The sequence below is a fragment of the Ornithorhynchus anatinus genome, chromosome 1 (genome assembly GCF_004115215.2).
Source record: "Ornithorhynchus anatinus isolate Pmale09 chromosome 1, mOrnAna1.pri.v4, whole genome shotgun sequence".
Classification (NCBI taxonomy): Eukaryota; Metazoa; Chordata; class Mammalia; order Monotremata; family Ornithorhynchidae; genus Ornithorhynchus; species Ornithorhynchus anatinus.
This window is the reverse complement of record NC_041728.1, coordinates 117,896,723-117,917,804: the sequence shown is the minus strand read 5'-3', so window position 1 is coordinate 117,917,804 and position 21,082 is coordinate 117,896,723. Positions and strand designations below refer to the sequence as shown.

The window sequence follows — 21,082 nt, the reverse complement described above, 5'->3', positions numbered from 1 at the left end:
TGGGGAAGACAAACATAAACATATCTACAGGAGTAGTCCAAATTTGTACAACTGAAAGCTGTATATACAAGACCTCTGAGGAAAATCAAGTACATTTAAAAGTGTTAGAGCTGTCCTGGAGTCTCAATCCCAATCTGCCTTGCAAACATTTAGAAGAGTGCTTCTCACACAGTAAGCACTTAACAAATATGGTGATGATAATGATGATAACATATCAGGAAAGACCAAAGCAACCACAGCAGACACCCTTAGTGTCCTCTCCTCTCCCTTCAAATCATGATACCCCCAATCCCACCAAAACCAAAAATCTACAGCAGCTTCCTGGTATGTCATCTTGGACCCTTTTTAGTTAATTTAATTTAATTTTATTTTTATTTCTGCAGTGCTTACTTTGTGCCAGACATTAGACTAAGTCCTCAGGTAGATACAAGTTAATTAGGTTGGACACAGTTCATGCCCCAGACGGGGCTCACACTCATAATCCCCATTTTAAGATGAGGTAAATGAGGCAGAGGGAAGTTAACTGACTCGCACAAGGTCAAATAATCAATCAATCGATCAATTATATTTATTGCACACTCACTGTGTGCAGAGCACTGTAGTAAGTGCTTGGGAGAATACAGTATGACAATATAGCAAACACATTCCCTGCCCACAGTGAGCTTAGAGTCTAGAGGAAGACAGACATTAATATAAATAAATATATTACAGATATGTACATAAATGCTGTGGGCCGGAAGAGGGGGGTTAATAAAGAGATTAAATCAGGGTGATGGTGAAGGGAATGGGAGGAAAGGAAATGAGGGCTTAGTCAGGGAAGGCCTCTGGGAGGAGGTGTGCCTTCTGTGGCTTCTGAAGTGGGGGAGAGTAATTGTCTGTTGGATATGAAGAGGGAGGGCATTCAAGGCCAGAGGCAGGATGTGGGCAAAAGGTTGGAAGCGAGGTAGACGAGATGAAAGTACAGTGAGTATGTTAGCATTAGAGGAGCCAAGTGTGCATGCTTGGTTGTAGTAGAAGCGTAGTGAGGCGAGGTAGGAGGGGATTGAGTGCTTTAAAATAGATGGTAAGGAGTTTTATGTTTGATGGAGAGGTGGATGGGAAACCACTGGAGGTTCTTGAGGGGTGGGGGAAAATGTACTGAACATTTTTGTAGAAAATGATCTGGATAGCAGCGTGAAGTAGGGACTGGAGTGAGGAGAGATAGGAAGCAGGGAGGTCAGCAAGGAGGCTGATGCAGTAATCAAGGAAGGATAGGATGAGTGCCTGGATTAACCTCTAGACTGTAAGACTGTTATGGGCAGGGACGATGTTTGCTAATTCTGTTAAAGTGTACTCTCCCTAGCACTTAGTACAGTGTTCTACACACAGTTAAGTGTGTTAGAGAAGCAGCGTGGCTCAATGGCAATAGCCCGGGCTTGGAAGTCCGAGGTCATGGGTTCGAATCCCGGCTCTGCCACTTGTCAGCTGTGTGACTGTGGGCAAGTCACTTAACTTCTCTGTGCCTCAGTTACCTCATCTGTAAAATGGGGATTAAGATGTGAGCCTCATGTGGGACAACCTGATTACCCTGTATCTACCCCAGCAATTAAAACAGTGCTCTGCACATAGTAAGCACTTAACAAATACCAACATTATTATTATTATTATAATTAAGTGCTCAATAAATACCATTGATTAGATTAGATGGAGAGGAAAGGGTGGATTTTAGCGATGTTGGAAAGGTTGAACCAAGAGGATTAGGTTGAACACGTGGGTTGAATGAGAAAGAGGAACCAAGAATAATGCCAAAGTTACAGTCTTGAGAGACAGGCAGACAAGTGGAGATGTGATTAGAACTCAAGTCCTTCTAATTAGCAGGCCTCTGCTCTATCCACTACGTCATGCTGTTTCTCTAATTCTTAATCCCAAACTACCTTCTACCACCCAACCCCCACCTCACCACCTCAGCAAGAAGGACAGAGATAAAAGAGTGGAAGAAGACTTCTAGATTGAGGGCTCCTGGGGAAGGGAGGGTAGAGGAGTTATTGAATGAGATGGGAAAGTTAGGAGGAATGAATTTGGGGAAAAAAATAAGTAATACTGCTTTAGATATATCCTATGTGGAGGTGACCTGGAGGTAAGAAGAGATGTGGCATTGCAGGACTGCTCATGGGTTCTAATCCCAGCTCTGCCACTTGTCAGCTGTGTGACTTGGGCAAGTCACTTAGCTTCTCTGTGCTTCAGTTACCTCATCTGTAAAATGGGGATTAGGACTGTGAGCCTCACGTGGGACAACCTGATCACCTTGTATCCTCCCAGCACTTAGAACAGTGCTTGCCACATAGTAAGCACTTAACAAATACCATTATTATTATTACAAGCTAATCAAGTATGTATTAGACACTCTTCCTGCCCTCAAGGAACTTACAGTCTAAACTCCTAGAACAGGCCGTGTGTGAGCTCTCTGTGGGCAGGGATTGTCTCTGTTGCTGAGTTGTACTTTCCAAGCGCTGAGTACAGTGCTCTGCACACAGTAAGTGATCAATAAATATGATTGATTTAATAATAATTACAATAATTATAATAATACAATAATAATAATAATAATGACTTGTTAAGCACTTACTATGTGCCAGGCACTGTACTATGTGTTGGAGTGGTTACAAGCAAATTGGGTTGGACACAGTCCCTGTCCCACATGAGGCTGGCTCACAGTCTTGAGAAGCAGCATGGCTTAGTAGATAGAGCACAGGCCTGGGAGGCAGGAGAACCTGGATTCCAATCCTGGCTCCACCACAAGCAAAGTCTGCTATTTGATCTTGGGCAAGTTACTTATAGTCTCTGGGCCTCAGTTACCTCATCTGTAAAATGGGGACTAAGAGTATGAGCCCCACGTGGAACAGGGACTGTGTCCAACCTGATTAACTTGTATCTACCCCAGTACTTAGAACAGTGCTTGGCACGTAGTACATACAAGTACCACTATTATTTTACAGGTGAGGTAATTTAGGTAGAGAGAAATAAAATAAGTTACTTGCTCAAGGCCACAGACCAGAGAAGTGACAGAGCCAGGTCTGGAACCCAGGTCCTCTGACTTCCAGCCCATGCTCCTTCTACTCTGGCATGTTGCTTCTCACCCCAGCCCCTTAGCTGTAAAATGGGCTGGGGTGAGAAGCAACTTATGTAAATATTCTTATTCTTTAATATTTCCTCCTAGCCCTTATCTATTTTAATGTTTGCCTCCCCACCTACAGTGTAAATTCTTCATGGGCAGGGATCACAACTACTACCTCTGCAGTGCTGTGCAGGCAGTAGGAACTCAATAAATATTATTGATTGATTGGCAGATGAGAGGTCAGGACTAGAATGATGGATTTTGTAGTCATCCACAGAATGATAGTATCTAAAGCCATGTGAGTGGAAGAGCTCCCAGACAAGTGACCATAAAGAGATAAGAGCAGAGACCCCAGACAGAACCTTAGAGACACCTTCAGTTCAAGGATGAGACACAATCAATCAATCAATTGACCAATCAGTGGTACTTTCTGAGTGTTTACTGAGGACATATCACACTGCAGAGCAATAGCAGACAAGGATCCATCGAAAAAGACTCAGAAGCAGCGGTCAGAGGGATGGAAGGAGAACAACGTCAGTACTGTATCAACAAAACCGAGGCCTGATAATGTTTTGATCAGGAAAGAGAGATTGACTGTGTCCAGAGAAGCTGAGAAGTCTATGAGGATCAGAATGGAGTTTAACCTTTTGGACTTGGTTATAACGCGGTCATTGGTGATCTGAGACAGCACAATTTTGATGGAGTGAAGAGGCTGAAAGACAGATGGCTGAGGGTCAAGAAGAGAGTTGATAGAGAGGAAATCAAGGCAGTAGGTACACACGGCCTGTTCTAGGAGTTTAGACTGTAAGTTCCTTGAGGGCAGGAAGAGTGTCTATCAACTCTATTGTTCTCTCCTAAGCACTTAGTACAGTGCTCTGCCCAAACACCATTGATTGGTTGACTGACTGATTGAATAGGAGGGGCAGAGAGCTGAGGTGGAGAGGATTATGGGGCCTAGGATGGGTTTTTTTAGAATGGGGGAGACTGGAGCACTTTCAGACAGATGATGAGCTAGACCAAATGGGGTAGGACAAAGGGACACTGTATTAAGAGTTTGGGAGAGTACAATATAACAATAAAAAGACACATTCCCTGCCCACAGTGAGCTTACAGTTCAGAGACGGAGACACCTCAAGGTTAGATGGAGAGTTAATTATCTTGATATCTGTGAATTACACAGAGATTCATGGAGATCATTTGATCTGGATAAGCCATGGAACCCCGGAAGCGGTTCAGACTCAAGTCTGACCAGTTTCCTAAATAACTATACAAGGTTCAGTTCGGAGACTCATATTACTGGGCTACAGTAATGTTTTCAGCACAAAGCATAGGAAGGGATGAACAATAAGCCATTAGGTTTCATCTCTCTTATACCTTTAATCCTTCCAGAAATAAAATCCACATGAAAGTCAGAGAGTTGCACTAATCCCTCCACAATTATCCAGTGGTAGTGCTGGGTATCAAGATCAGTATTGAGAAGGTTACTGAGTTCCTACTGTGGCCACAACAGTGATCAAAGGTTTCAAGGAAAACAAACAGAAGTATAAGATGAGAACTTTATCCTCGAGGACATTACAATGGAAAAGAGGTATAAGCATAAACTGACAAGTCGTTGATGGGGACCAGGAGACGAGACCTAGAGAAATTGTATCACCTGGCCTTCTCCTACCTCACCTCCCTTCTCTTCTTCTAGAGGCCACCCTGCACACTCCGCTCCTCTGCCGCTAACCTCCTTACTGTCCCCCGTTCTCGCCTGTCCCGCCATCGACCCCTGGCCCACGTCCTACCACTGACCTGCAAAGCCCTCCCTCCTCATATAGCCAAACTAACCCTCTTCCCCTCTTCAAAGCCCTGCTGAGAACTCAGCTCCTCCAGGAGGCCTTTCTCTGAGCTCTCCCTTTCCCTCTGCCCCTCCTCACTCCCTATTCCCCCTTCCCCATGCTCTACCCCCTTCCCCTCCCCACAGCACTTGTGCATATATTATTATTATTCTATTTTATTAATGGTGTGTATATATCTATGATTCTATTTATCTTGATGCTATTGATGCCTGTTTACTTGTTTTAATGTCTGTCTTCCCCTTTCTAGATTGTGAGCCCGTTGTTGAGCAGGGATTGTCTCTATCTGTTGCTGAATTGTACATTCCAAGTGCTTAGTACAGTGTTCTGCACACAGTAAGTGCTCAATAAATACAATTGAATGAATGAATGAATGAAACATGTTTAATAAACAAAATGGATAATTAAATCAACAATAAATAACTACTTGAAAGTGTTGAGGTAGCTGGGGAAAGGTGTGTGTGGCTGAGTGGTAAGCCACGTTCTTCTTGTTTTCCATAAGACCCATTTTCCTGACTCAAACTCTGGTGCTCTATTTACAAGACCAGGGGTCCAAAGAGTCCAGTGTAATTTGTAGTATTACCCCCTCCTCACTTCTGCACTTTCATATCAATTAGGCACTCACTCCGACTCCCCTTCCCGATGTACTTTTGTACATATCTTTGAACTCTGTAATTTCCTCTTTCCTGAAAATTATTTTAGTGTCTTTCTCTCCCGCTAGATTGTAAAATCCTTTAGGGCAGGGTTCACGTCTATCAGCTAGCAATATTGTACTCTCCTGAGTGTTTAGTATAGTGCTCTGCACGGAGTAAGCACTCAACAAACACTGTAAATCGAGGCTGTAAGTCCATTGTAGGAAGGGAATGTGTCCATTTATTGTTAGATTGTACTCTTCCAAATGCTTAGTACAGCGCTCTGCACATGGTAAGTGCTCAATAAATATGACTGAATGAATGAATGATTGATTACAGATGCTTCACTGAAGGAGGGTCCTTCAAGTTGATTTCTGGTCTGGTAGTTGATCTTACATGCTGGCAAAGTGTCAGTAATTTTAGCACTTTTCTTTAGTGGAATTGTAAAACCATATGTGCAAATTGCAGGAGAATAAGAGGGGATGTATTACATTTTAAGAGGTTTGTAAAGAAAATGAAAAAAGGGAGGCATATGAATGCCAGCGTCTGCAACTCTAGATCTACTTGATATTCTGTGATTTAATGACTAATAAATGCCTGTTTTGTGTGAGGAATATTTTAAACAAAAAGAGTCATACAGGTATATTCAGTATTTGGGGTGGCTCTGTGTGTGTTTTGGTAAAGAGACAACAGGGAAAACAGTGCTTGAACTTGTTAAAACTTGAGAACTACTATGCGAAACTACACTGTCTGTTCACACTCAGTGAAAGACACCTAAAGAGCAAAAAATATTTTAGGTATAATAACAACTTTGAACTGCCCTGTGTTTTCTACTTTACAAAGCTAGGTCCAGTTCTCTGTTAGGATATTCTAAAATTTCTGTATTTTTATGGGGTTATATTTAACTGTAAAAGTACATTAATTACCCCCAATTTTGTAGACACATTCTGTGAACAGGTTAGACGAAAATCCATATAGTGAATCCCTTTATATAATTTAGAGACTAGATATTTATTTTCTCAAATTTTTCCTTAAAAAAGACTAAAAAAACTAAGTGACACTCACACAAATCATTCTAAGAGTGGAGATCCCGAGAATTATGTATGAAATGCAAGTCATACCACCTTTTAAGTATCATTCTCATATTATAATCTATACATTATGCATTTTATGCAATTTTCCCTTCTGAGAATCTTTGATATTTACCCCATGACAGTGATGCACATAACCTTATACTCTGCTATTTTGTTGCCTATCTCATTCTACAGACTGTAAATTCCTTGTTGGCAGGGATTGTGTCTACAAACACTATTGTACTGTACTTTCCCAAGTGCTTAGTACAGTGCTATTCACCCAGTAAGTACACAATAAACACCATCGATTGATTGACTGATTTTTTTTTCTCATTTGCACACCTTTTAAAAGCACATAGGCTTCACAATGCAAATAAATACCTCATTATACTCATAAGAAGGGCCTGCATCATGTGACTGATGAGGTGTTAAATAACCATTCATTCATTCATTCATTCATTAAATCAATCAATCATATTTATTGAGTGCTTACTGTGTGTTTTCAACTGAATTGTATTTTGTATTGTATTGTACAGTATTGCAGCAGCGTGGCTTAAAGGAAAGAGACCAGGCTTGGGAGTCAGAGGTCATGGGTTCTAATCCCAGCTCTGCCACTTGCCAGCTGTGTGACTCTGGGCAAGTCACTTAACTTCTCTGTGCCTCAGTTACCTTATCTGTAACATGGGGATTAAGATTGTGAGCCCCACGTGGGACAACCTGATTACCTTGTATCCCCCCAGCACTTAGAACAGTGTTCTGCACATAGTAAGCGCTTAGCAAATACCATGATTATTATCATTATTATTATTGAACTTTCCAATTGCTTAGTACAGCGGTCTGCACAAAGTAAGCCCTCAATAAATATGATTGAATGAATGAATGAAAGGTGGGGATGATGATCTAAGTCTCACATTTTCAATCAGCTACATTTAAATATCACCAAGGAAGACTGGGGTTTCATACCACGACCTCCTGTAACTGCAGCTGCACGATCCTTACCATCTCCTTCTGTTCAGGGAGTAAATAGTTCGCATCGGTCTCCATTTTGTTGGTGTCAGCAAAAGGCTCTCCTAAGCTCTACCTTATTTGGCTACCTCCTTGGTGTATTTTAGGATGATGTTTCCTGCCTCTTTTCACTTTGAAATCATGAATACAATAACCCTTCATGAGCTGAGACTATTAAGTCTGAAATTAATAATAATAATGGTAGTCATTAAGTGTCTAATTGATGCCAAGCACTGTGATAAACACTGGGACAAGTAAGTACAAGATAGTCTCAGATCAGGAATGAAACCAGGTAATGACATTTCTTGAAACCCAGAGTTTTTTTCATTACAAAATATCAAAGGATTATCTCTGTGATCCTCTTGCCCCTGAATAATAAGTATGGTATTTGTTAAGTGTTCGCTATATGCCAAGCACTGTTCTAAGAGCTGGGGTAGATACAGGGTAATCAGGGTGTTCCACGTTGGGCTCACACTTTAATCCCCATTTTACAGATGAGGTAACTGAGGTTCAGAGAAGTTGAGTAACTTGCCCAAGGTCACACAACAGTCAAGTGGCGGTGCCGGCATTAGAACCCAAGACCTCTGATTCCCAACCCCATGCTCTTTCCACTAAGCCTGAACCAAATCTTTGTCCTACAGAGAATCATTCCATTACCTCAACACCTTCACAGTCTCGGTCCAAGTCTCCTGTTCACTCTCCCACGTATCCACTCGAATCCAGTCAGATGTTTGTAAAGCCAGCCGGGCCATGGCTATTCGGTGTCTTGCTGCTGCCAGATCTTTCTTTCCATAACCATCATTCACCGGGGAAAGTATGCCTTCGATCACCTTGTATCTTCCTTCAAAGATAGAAAGCACTGACATTTTGATCGCTAGATAGATACACTTAGGAGCAATCTGTAATTTATGCAACTCCTGCAAATCAATATACCCGTTCATCTGTGACTATATTTTTCAAGCTTCTATTATTGAAGTATTAATTTCCTTCAACAGTATTAAAAAGCACTGCAGGAGTATAAAAACACCCACCAGAAAAATCATTTATAATACAGGAAACACAATTTAGCTCATATAACAAAGTTAACAAGTTGTAAAGTCGAGCAATTGGATCAGTGCAGCAACTTGAAAGATCAAATACTGTATTTGTTTTCAATTGACCAGAATTATATCTTCCTATAGTTCAAAGGAGGAAACTTCAAGGATAGACAATTAAGGTGTTTTAAAACAAGGCAAGCCTGGAGGCACAGGACTTCCTTGACCTTTCCAGCAATGAAGATTGCTTTCCAACTGTCTGGCTTAACTAAATATGAAAATAGGCTTTTGCACATAACAAAATTGAGTGAAATCACAAATACAATAACCTTTCATGAGCTGAGACTATTAAGTCTGAAAGTAATAATAATAATTGGTGGTCATTAAATGTCTACTGGATGCCAAGCACTGTGATAAACACTGGAACAAGTACAAGATAGTCTCAGATCAAATTTCAGCTATCCATTGTGAGTGGGGGCAAAATGGGAGCAAGCAGGCTTGGGAGGGTGAAACAGGCTCTGACGAATGAGTGGATCGTAAGACTTGATTTAGGGTGTTTTCAGTACCATTGGAAAGCTCTCAGATCAATCAAATATTTTTTCAATCAGTCTTATCTACTGAGTGCTTACTGTGTGTGCAGCACTATACTAAATGCTTGGGAGAGTAAAATATAAACAGAGTTTGTAGACTCGTTACCTGCCCAGAAGGACCTCGCAGGGAGAGGCCGATATTAATAATAATAATAATATTAATAATAATGTTGGTATTTGTTGAGTGCTTACTATGTGCAGAGCACTGTTCTAAGCACTGGGGTAGACACAGGGTAATCAGGTTGTCCCACGTGATGCTCACAGTCTTAATCCCCATTTTACAGATGAGGTAACTGAGGTATAGGGAAGTGAAGTGACTTGCCCACAGTCACACAGCTGACAAGTGGCAGAGCTAGGATTCGAACCTATGACCTCTGACTCCCAAATCCGGGCTTTTTCCACTGAGCCATGCTCCTGTTGGGCTGAGGATGGGATGAATAAAGGATACAAATCCAAGTGCAAGGACAATGCAGAAGGGAGAGGGAGAAAGGGAAATGAGGGCTTAGTCTGGAAAGGTTTCTTGGAGGAGATGTGATTTTAATAAGGCTGTGAAGCTGGGGAGAGTGGTGGTCTGTCAAATATGAAGGGGGATGGAATTGCAGGCCAGAGACAAAACACAGGTGAGGGATTGTTGATGAGAGAGATGAGATAGTGGTACAGTGAGTAGATTGGTGTTGGAGGAATGAAGTGAATGTATGGGGATGGAATAGGAAATAATCAAGGTAAGATAGGAGGGAACATGGTGACTGAGTGCTTTAAAGCCAATGGTAGGGAGTTTCTGTTTGATGTGGAGGTGGATGGGTAACCACTAGAAAGGTTCTTGAGGAATGGGTAAACATGAACTGAATGACTTTTTAGAAAAAAGCCTGCAAACTCACTGTGGGCAGGGAAGGTGTTTGTTTATTGTTATATTGTACTCTCTCACATGCTCTGCACACATTAAGCACTCAGTAAATATAAAGGACTGACAAAAATGAACTGGGCAGCAGAGTGATGTATAGCCTGGAATGGGGAGAGACAGGAGGCAGGGAGGTCAGAAAGGAGGCTGAAGCAGGGTAGTCAAGGCAGGAGAAGGTAAGTGCTTGGAACAGTGGAGTAGCAGTTTAAATGGAGAGGAAAGGTGTCAGAGACCCAAATTAATTGAAACTAGTAGTCCAGACCAAACACCTGAGGGTGGAAACAATGGATTTTCCTCCTCAACTGAAACCCTTGGGAAGCACAGTGGGGCACCAATAACAGGTAATGATAAATGAAAGCAGTATGGCCTAAAGGAAAGAGCATCAACTAATTGATTATTCAATACTCATTCATAGTACTTATTGAGCGCTTACTATGTGCAGAGCACTGTACCAAGCGCTTGGAATGAACAAGTCGGCAACAGATAGAGACAGTCCCTGCCGTTTGACGGGCTTACAGTCTAATCGGGGGAGACGGACAGACAAGAACAATGGCAATAAATGGCATGATTAATCTTGGGAGATCTTGGGAGAGTACAATACAATAGAGATGGAAGACGTGATCCCTGCCCACAAAGGGCATACTATCTAGAGAGGAAGAAAGACACTAAAACAAAGAGCATGGAGCTGGAAGTCATTATTAATAATGACTATAATAATGACCAAGGATTATGGTCTTGGTACAGTGCTTACTATGTGCCAGGCACATTCTCCATTCCCTCCTCTCTACTCTGATCATCAATTCAAGCTTCTCTGAGTAACTGTTAATATTTGAACAATGAGTTCTGTGTTTCTTCATATCATCATCAGACCAAAGTTCCTGTACTATAAAAATCTGGTATGTGAGTTGACTGCCACTGAGGCAATCGAAGGGGATGAAGGAAGGGTAGAGAGAATTATGCAAATTTTTTGAAACAAATATCGTTATATTTTTCAACAGAGCTCTTGTTTATTTGTGAATTTCTGGTGCCTGCTGTGCATTACCTGCTGGTCATTTATTGATTTTTTTTATCAAAAGGAAGATTTTCAACGTTTTAGTGCAATGGTTATGGATGAGTTTGCCCCAAATTGACTAAGGTAGGGCTGCATGGAGAAAACTGAGGAGGAAGACTGGAATCTTTGAAATCACATTAAATCTTTTTTACAACAATTCCTCTTCTCTAGGAAGGGCATTTACTGGACTCTCCACCTTCCCCCTCCATAGGGAATAAGAGAAAGAAGCCCCTGCTGCCACTGTTTTTGATGTCAGCCTGCCTGGAGATAGAGTGAAAAGGGCAGTTTGGGAAAAGAAACGGCATGACCTAGAGGAAAGAGCATGGGCCGGGGACTCAGAGGACCTGAGTTCTAATTTTACTCTGCCACATGTCTGCTGTGTAACCAGGGGCAAATTACTTCACTTCTCTGTGCCTCAGTTACCTCAGCTGTAAAATGGGAATTAAGACTCTGAGCTCCATGTGGAATAGGGACTGTGTCCAACCTGATTACCTTGTATCTACCCCAGTGCTTAGAACAGTGTGTGGCACATAGTAAGTGCTTAACAAATAACACAATTATTATTACGATTGTTAGTGGTATTATTTTTCCTGGGAGAAGTTTGGCACCTCTGTTTGGTGTAGAAGACTTTCTGGAAAAAAAATCTGGAAAGAGAATGGTGGCATTTGACTTCATGTGTTGAAGCATTAGCATGTTTAAAAAATAATCTATTTTGTGTCTGTTAGTGAAGCAGAAAGGGTAAGGAATGAGAAGAAAGCGTTATTTATTTTGCATTAAATCTTGCTAAACAATTATTTAGACAAAATCATCCAAAGACATCTGGGAAACTGAATTACCCATTAACCCTCCTACTTGGACTGTAAAGCCCCATGTAGGACAGGACCTGCATCTGACCTGATTATTGTGCATTTGCCTCAGAGCTAAGTTCAGTGCTTTGCACATAGTAAATACTTAATAAACTCCACAATCATCATTAGTCATATTGCTGTCATTTAAAAGCATTTAGGTTTAGGCCATTCTTTAACACATGGAGAGTGTTATATTTTTGTGTAGAAATAGAAAAAAAAAGCATTTCACACCTATATGGAATTCTACTTTTGAGCACTGCTTGAAATGTAACAAAATAATTTAAAACTATTTTAGACGATTTCCAATCTGGAAACCGATTTAATAGACATTTATAGTATAAAGACTTCATTTGCCTCAGTACATTTACCAATGCATTATGAAGCATCACAATGAATATTTAACATTAAACTTTAACTTGTCAAAACAAATGAAAAATAAAGAGCATTTTGTGATCACAGCTGCTTGAATTCATTCTAATTCTCAAAGTCTGGCAATTTACAGTGGATCTCCCCATCATTAGAGTGATTTAATGAGGCTTTGCTCTGTGATAAATGACTTTGATAGTACTCTACTGCTAAATAATTTACAAGAAGAACAACAATATGGATTGAGATTTCCTATTATAGAAAATCAGGTCTAGATTTTTGTGGCAAAGTTCATATGGTGTATATGTTTTTTGCCATTTTCATCCTTAAGTTTTCAGGTTTGTTTATAGAAAAACATGGGAGATTTTGATATCCCCATAAAAAAAATACTTCTGAAATAACACACCAGAAAATACTGTGGCCTTTTCCCAAGTTATACATGCTTTCCTCTGATAGCGTGGAATGAAAATATTTTGGAAATAGGCTGTTACTGATATCCAGAAAGAGAGCATTATACAAGCTCCTCTTGGGTACAGTTCAATCCGTTTGGAAAGAAAACTTTGAGTACCTATCAAATGAACCCCAAGTGATGTCATGATATGAAACATGCATCAGTTTGAGACAATATGGCACTGCTCTTCAGGAGAGCAGAACAGTGATGAAGTTGAGGAGGAGGAGTAGCCTCCTCCCTACAGAGCTTCTCTGGACTCCATACATTCTGCTTTTAGGCATTTATAAAAGGATGTTAGGTTGGTGGGCTCCCTAGGGGAAAAAATAATAATAATGATAACAACAACAATAATAATAATTGTGGTATTTGTTAAGTGCTTACTATGTGCCAGGCACCATACTAAAGTCTGGAATGGATAAAAGCAAAATGGGTTGCACGCAGTCCCTGTCCCATGTTGGGCTCACAGTATCAATCCCCATTTTACTAATGAGGTAATAGAAGCCCAGAGAAATGAAGTGACTTGCCCAAGGTCACCCAGCAGAGAAGTGGCAGAGCCAGAATTAGAACCCATGATTAGAATGGTGCTGTCTCCACTATGCCAAACATCTTTAGCAAAAAAAACAACATCCTAGGTCAAAGTCAGTGTGAAAAATGAAGCCAGGTACTAATGAATGCCAGAAAGAAACCAGGCTGGGAGAAAGGTCTTGCTTTGCCCTGTCCTTACTGTGTTAGCACCAGTAAATGCTTAGTACAGTGATTGCACACAGTAAGTGCTCAATAAATACAGTTGAATCAATGAATGAATGAATGCCACCTATAGCTTCCACAACCCTTAAAAGCGAACCGGAACAATGTCACCACTGATTTGTCTATGGGTATGAATTGTTTATTCTTGGCGGCCTTAGTGATCACCTGTTTGTAGCATGTAGTTCATGGTCCTAGAGTTGTCCTTTGGTTTGAAGACTGTTGCTCGCGATGAGAATGTATCAGTGAAACAAATTTTTTTCGCTCACGTGCTCACGATATCCATGTGGATACAGTAGTGTGCATCTTTTCTGGTCCTTTGCTATTCAGGGTGAATGATGTCCAGAAACCAATGGTTAAGAATGAAAACTTATCCTATCATCAGCAAGGTATGGGCTTGAGTAGTTTTTTGTAATAGTGGTAATGGTTTGACCTCCACCATCTACACTTTGTCAATTTTTGGATACAGAGAAAGGCATCATAAGATGGCTGGCAGGGAGAATGAATGCAGTCAGAAATCACAGAGCTACTCCTCCTCTAGACTGTAAACCCCTTGTGCACAGGGAATGTGTCTACCGACTCTGTTGCATTGCACTCTCCCAGGTTCACTGCTCAGCAGACAGTGAGAACTCAATAAACACCATTGATTGACTGACTGATTGAATACCTGGGACCTCAGCAGCATCAGACACCTGTGGCCTTATCCATTTCAAATTAATTGCTGAGTAGGATACTCAAGAATACCATAGTAGGCATTAAGGGGTCTTTCTATTCTGTTGCAGAAACAGGGGAAAAGCCAAAAAAAAAAAAAGAAAAGGAACAAAACAACAGCAAAATGTATTCATAAGTAGGTGGACTGGAAGTAGAAAAAGGCAAGAAAAACAGGTTTAGTGAATATGCAGGGAGGGCAGCCTAGAGAAAGGGCAGCACAGCATTTCCATACAGTCACTTCTGAAGGATTATCCTGCCCAAACCCAGTCATTTACTGACTGTGAAAGCCTCACCTGGCAGCCACCATTCTGATGTGGGATACCCTCTCTAGAGCAAGTCCATGACTTAGTGGTTAGACCACAGGCCCGGGGGTCAGAAAGTCCTGGGTTCTAATCCCGATTCTGCTATTTGTCTGGTATTTGACCTTCGGCAAGTCACTTCATTTCTTTGGGCCTCAATTGCCTCATCTGTAAAAAGGGGATTAAGACTATGAGCCCCACGTGGGACAGGGACTGTATCCAACCCAATTTGCTTTTTCCCCCAGCACTTAATACAGTGCCTGGCACATAGTGTTTAATAAATACCACAATTATTATTATTGTTGTTATTATTAAGTTGTAGCCAAGACTCATCTTCATGATCAACCTTCTTAGACTGTAAACCTCTATGTGAGACAGAAACTGTGTCCAACCTGAATAGTTTGCATCTACCCCAGTGCTTAGAAACAGATGACATAGTAAGTGTTTAAGAAATATCATGGGAAAAAACCCAAAAACCTTCATCAAGCTATTGTTGACTAAACGAGCTTGCTTACTCATAGTTGTCAAAGAGTCACCTGCCTTACATTCTGTGGCACAAGTCAATAATAATAATGAAAATGGTATTTGTTAAGCACTTACTATGTTCCAAGTGCTGGGATAGACCTGATTTTCCAGTATCCACCCTGGCGCTTAATACAATGCCTGGCACATAGTAAGCACTTAACAAGTACCATTATTATTATCATTATTATTGTTACACAAGATAATCAGGTCCCACACGAAGCTCACAGTCTAAACAGGAGGCGGAAAAGACACTCAAAGTACTCAAAGACGTTTGTAAGGGTGAAATGTGGCTTAAATTAACCTCACAACTGCAAAAGGAATTCAGTTCTGTTGTAGAGATGGAATTTGATTCCCATCAGCAGCAGGGTCTTTTTCTCCCACCACTTCTGGGCACTGTTTCCCAATCATCTCAGGGTCTAGTGTTCTTCTAGTGGGGTTTGAGTGGCTTTGGGGATCCCCAGTGGACTATCCACAGTGGTGGGGGTAGGGTCTGAATCCAATGGTGCCTCAGCACCTATGCAGGGCCTCATCTTGGATTGGAAAGAGAAAGGAGGGGATGGTCCATGTTGGTGCCTGGAACATGTTGTGGCCAGAAGAGAGCCTAAGTGGGGTAGCAGGGGCTTGGAATTTGATTCTAGAAGGTGCAATCATGCATTCATGATTGTTCTCTATGAATGGAGCATTTTCCCGGGCGCGAAGGAAGAACTGCGGTCCTGAAATCTGTAGGTTCCAGGTTCAAGTCCCGGCTCTGACACCCATTCCCTGTGGCCTTAAGCAAGTCACTTACCCTCTCCATGCTTCAGTTTCCCCAGCTATATATTGGGGATAATAATACCTGAACCCTACCTCTCAGGGGTGTTGCAAGGAATAAATAGCTAATTAATGAAGGGTGCTTTAGTAATAAAAACACCTCATAGAAACACGGTATTAGAGAAGCAGCATGGTGAAGTAGATAGAGCATGGGACTGGGAGTCAGAAGGTCATGGGTTCTAATCAGCTCTGCTACATGTCTGCTGTGTGGCCTTGGGTGAGTCACTTCACTTCTCTGAGCCTCAGTTACCTCATCTGGAAGATGGGGATTGAGACTGTGATTCCCAAGTGGGACAAGGGACTGTGTCCAATTCGATTTGCTTGTGTATCCACCCCACTGCTTAGAAAAGTACTTGGCACATAGTAACTGCTTAACATATACCACAATTATTATTATTAAAGTACAACTCCCAGCTCAATTGCACTTGCAAGGTCATTTTCCATCAAGGCAAGCTTAAATTGCCTCGGACCCTTTGCTCAAGCCCTTCCTAGAATTCACTTCTACTTCACATATGCCAGACCATCTACCTCTCTTTGAAGCCCTGCCTCAATCCCTCCTGTAATCCCACCTCCTTCTAGAAGCTTTCCAAGATTTTCTTCTCTCCAGATCACATCCTACAAACTAACTACCACCTTATCACTTATGCACTAAAACCACCCATAGCACCTTTGCACACACTCAGATTTATAGATTCTAACATTTACATATTTATTATTTAACTAATTCACCTTTCCATTCATTTCTTTTATCTACCTGAAAACATTTTGGGCTCATTCCCCAGTTAATAATAATAATAATAATGTTGGTATTTGTTAAGCGCTTACTATGTGCCGAGCACTGTTCTAAGCACTGGGGTAGACATAGGGGAATCAGGTTGTCCCACGTGGGGCTCACAGTCTTAATCCCCATTTTACAGATGAGGGAACTGAGGCACAGAGAAGTTAAGTGACTTGCCCACAGTCACACAGCCAACAAGTGGCAGAGCTGGGATTCGAACTCATGAGCCCTGACTCCAAAGCCCGTCCGTGCTCTTCAGTTAGATTATAGAGTTCCTGAGAATAGGGATTCAGGGTGGTTTTTTTTTAATCTCTGTTATACTCTCACATATGCTTGGTACAATGCTTGGTACACAGTTTGTGCTCAATAAGTACTATTAATTGATTGACTGATAGCAGCCAACCTAGGATCCTGTAGTTCAAAGCTCCTTTGGTGCTATCCTGGCAGGGCCAAACCATGGTGGGTGGCTAACCTCTGGATTTTTAGCTACAGAAAAGCTCTCCTTGCCAAAAAGGAAGGCATGCCAAATACTCCATAAATCATTCGTTCCTTCATTCATTCGTTCAATCGTATTTATTATTTACGGTGTTCAGAACACTGTACTAAGAGCTTGAGAAAGTATAATAGAACAATAAACAGTGACAATCTCTGCCCACAGTGGGTTCACAGCTCTCTCCCACTTACCCTACCTCACGAATCTCCTACTAAAACTCAGCCTGTACACTTTGCACCCTCTCAAGATGGCACCTGGAGAGTTTCTTGTGTTCTACCAGTCTCAGCTATGGGAGGGAGAGTCAAGCAAAGGTATATCCATTTCATTCCTAGCTTGGGTAGTGGCTTGCGAGTGGAAGGCAATTTGCTACAAGTCAAAACTCCCCAGTGCTGGGCAGCAGCGGCATGGGAGAGAGTCAAGGGCATAGACTCCAGCTTACTGTGTGGAAGGAAGCAATTGTAAACCACTTCCAAATTTTTTCCAAGAAAACTCTGTGGATATACAACCAGAAGGATTGCAGATGAAGGTGGGGTGTTATGGGAGAGATGTAACCATGGAGTCGCTATGGATCGGAGATGACTCGATGCATAAGACAAAACAAGTACACTTTGCTCCTCTAATACCATCCTAATCATCGTATCTCTATCTCATCTGCCTCACCATTGACTCTTTGCCAATGTCTTCCCTCTGGCCAGGAACTCCCTTCCTCTTTATATCCAACAGACCACTATTCTCCCCACCTTCAAAACACTCCTAAAATCACATCCCTTCTAAGACGCCTTCCCTGATTAAGCCCCCATTTTCCCTACTCACCCTTCCCTCTTCATCACCAAAGCACTTCACTGTGTACCCCTTAAGCACCTTGATTCTCAGTAAGCCCCATGGTACCTATGTACATACTCTCATATGTCCCATTTCTACTCTCTGTAAAATACTTTAATGTCTCTTTCCTCATCTAGAGAAGATCCCTGACTCTCAGGATCCATCATTTCACTTGAGCCTTTCTCTTGGCTTCCTGCTCTTCAGAAAACCTTTGCTCAAACTCATGGTGGGCAAGGAACATATTTATCAACTCCATTGTATTATACTCTTCCAAGAGCTCAGTAGAGTGCTCTGATCACAAAGTGTTCAATAAATACCAATGATTGATTGACTAATAAACCAGAAGCCTGTTAGGATGCAAGTGAGGCAGACATAATCTGGATTGCGGCAATCAGAAAAAAAGATGGCTCTCCTTGAGCAAACCAATCAGTGGTATTTATTGAGCACTTACTGTGTGCACAGCACTTTATGAGCACTTGGGACAGTACAGTATAACAAGAGTTGGTAGATGCACTCTCTGCAACGAGCTTGAGCGAAGGTTCAGTGAAAAACAGGAGACCACGAGGAAGGATCAAATCAAATGACAGACCCCACGAGTGACAAACACATAAAGTAAATGTCAGCCTCCTAAAAGTCTTTTCAGCCACGCTCATGCATTCAAGGGTACAATCTTGCAATCCAAGTGCAGTCTTGGAACCAAAGGACAAGGCGACATACAGGGAGAATCTCTACATGAATATTCTCTTTTTCAAATACAAAGGAGAGCAGGATATTCCCATCCCTTAATTTCTCTATTAACTCATTTCTCCTGAATCGATTATATGTGAACTAATTCTTGTCTTGCACTGCTAAATAGTAGTGTCAATCTCCAATCAATTTCAAAGGGAGCTACACTTTTGAATCAGCTCCATGGAGAACAAGATGAGAAATGGATCCAGTTTTCATCCATTATGCTTGAAGTAAAACATCTACTGTCTAAAACAACAATTAGCCCTAAGAGAATTAGAGTCCAGATTTCTTGAAGTATATTCATTTTGGATTTTTCCTTCAATAACACTCAGGGCCTTGGGAAGCAGCTACTCCTGGGGCAGCCTGATTTACTTTGGTTTCTCTACTTTCTGCCTGAGCAGACAGATTCATTCTTTGAAATAACTCACACTATCTGCAGAATACAAAGACTCCTTCGTTTTTGGTATTTTTTTAAAACTAGGTAGTTTCTGTGTAAGGTTTCCATTCCTTTCATTTTCAAATATCTTGTGCTCTTTCTGCGCACTTCTTAATAAAACTTGGCAAGAACTAGATATATTGCTTTTTTGTTTGATCGAGTTAAAGTTTTGGTACTGATCTCTGATAGGAGTTTTTTGGTCTTTCTCTTTCCATTTCCTCAGTTTTTTTTAACCCAGTTGACAGTTCCTTCTGATTTTCTCTTTGCTAAAACCATCTCATTTAGTGGCCCCTGAATAGTTTGTCAGACCTCTAGACTGTAAGCTCCTTTATGGGCAAGAAACACGTCTACCAACTCTATTATATTGTACTCTCTTGAGATCTTAGTAAAAAGCTCTGCACAATGTAAGTGCTCAGAAAACACCACTGATTGACCGATTGATCAGAACCTCCTCTCTCATTTGCTCTTTTAGTACTTTAATTTTTTCTCCTTTAAACTTTGGTTATTCTTTTCTCTGCTCTGTGTAGCAGCAGAGTTCAGTGAGAAGGGTGGAGAGATTTTCACGGGCACAGTTCCAGGGTCAAGTAATGATTTCAACTACCACTGAAGCCTGGAAAGTGTCAGTCCTATCCTAAATTTTTCTTCAGGCCACACCCAGAAACAGGGGAGATGGTCTAGATACAAGCACCAGACCAGATCAATTACATGTCAGCAGGCTCCACGAGGCTGTTAAATTGTTAGTCAGTTCAATCGTTATTTATTTATTTATTTATTTATTTATTTATTTATTTATTTATTTATTTATTTATTTATTTATTTGTTTATTTATTTATTTATTTATTTATTCATTTATTTATTCATTTATTTATTCATTTGTTTATTTATCGACTGATTTAATGATTTGTTTACTGTAGGCAGAGCACTCTACCAAGCACTTGGGAGAGTACAATATAGCAACATGAAAGACACATTCCCTGCCCACATGTTGTTTAGGAAGATCCAGGGCACTCGGGTACAGGAAGCCCTCTTGTCTCTGTGTCAGATCAGCCCAACTAGGGAAGATGCCCTAGTGGAGATCCACACTCATACTTTCTGATGATTCCATGAGTAAGGAATAATAATTATGCTATTTTTAAAGTACTTAGTATGTGCCAAGCACTATTCGAAGCACTGGGGTAGATACAAGGTAATCAGGTTGTCCCACGTGGGGCTCAGAGTCTTAATTCACATTTTACAGATGAGGTAATTGAGACACAGACAAGTGAATTGACTTGCCCAAAGTCACACCACTAACAAGTGGCTGAGCTGGGATTAGAACTCATGACCACTGACTCCCAAGCCTGGGCTCTTTCCACTATGCCATGATGTATCTGCTTCAGTCACTGTACTAGGGAGGGGGTGAAACTAGGCCACCTTCTCCTATGTCTTTTGAGAGCCTATAGTGTTGCATTCGTTAGAGAAAATCAGGTTCTTTATCTAGTCTACTCTGTTATTTATGTATGTATGTATGTATGTATGTATGTATGTATGTAAGTTAGTGTCTGTCTCTCCTTCTAGACTGTGAGCTCGTTGTGAGCAGGGATTGTGGTGTTTGTCGTTCTCAAGAGCTAGATACAGTCTTTTGCTCACAGTAAGTGCTCAATAAATATGAGTGAATGAATAAATCAATGATGTGGATGACTTGAGGAAGAGGTTAAAGTCAGTCAGTCATTCCTATTTATCGAGCCCTTACTGTGTGCAGATCACTGTACTAAGCACTTGGGAGAGTATGACATAATAAACGGTCACATTCCCTACTAACAACAAGCTTATAGGCTAGAGGGAGAGACAGACATTAATATCAATAAGTAAATTA

General features: G+C 41.2%; 1 protein-coding gene and 1 non-coding gene across 2 annotated transcripts in view; one reads left to right on the top strand and one right to left on the bottom strand.

Annotated features, from left to right (window-relative positions):
- NMNAT3 (nicotinamide nucleotide adenylyltransferase 3) overlaps positions 1-21,082 on the bottom strand; it is a 98,741-nt gene that overhangs the window by 23,271 nt on the left and 54,388 nt on the right. Inside the window, exon 4 of the mRNA XM_039914132.1 lies at positions 8,300-8,483. Within this exon, the coding sequence (XP_039770066.1) occupies positions 8,300-8,483 (184 nt within the window). The remainder of the gene's footprint in view (positions 1-8,299; positions 8,484-21,082) is intronic.
- LOC114817700 lies at positions 17,477-17,614 on the top strand. The gene has a single exon (XR_003765552.1). It is a non-coding gene; the product is annotated as a small nucleolar RNA SNORA7 (small nucleolar RNA).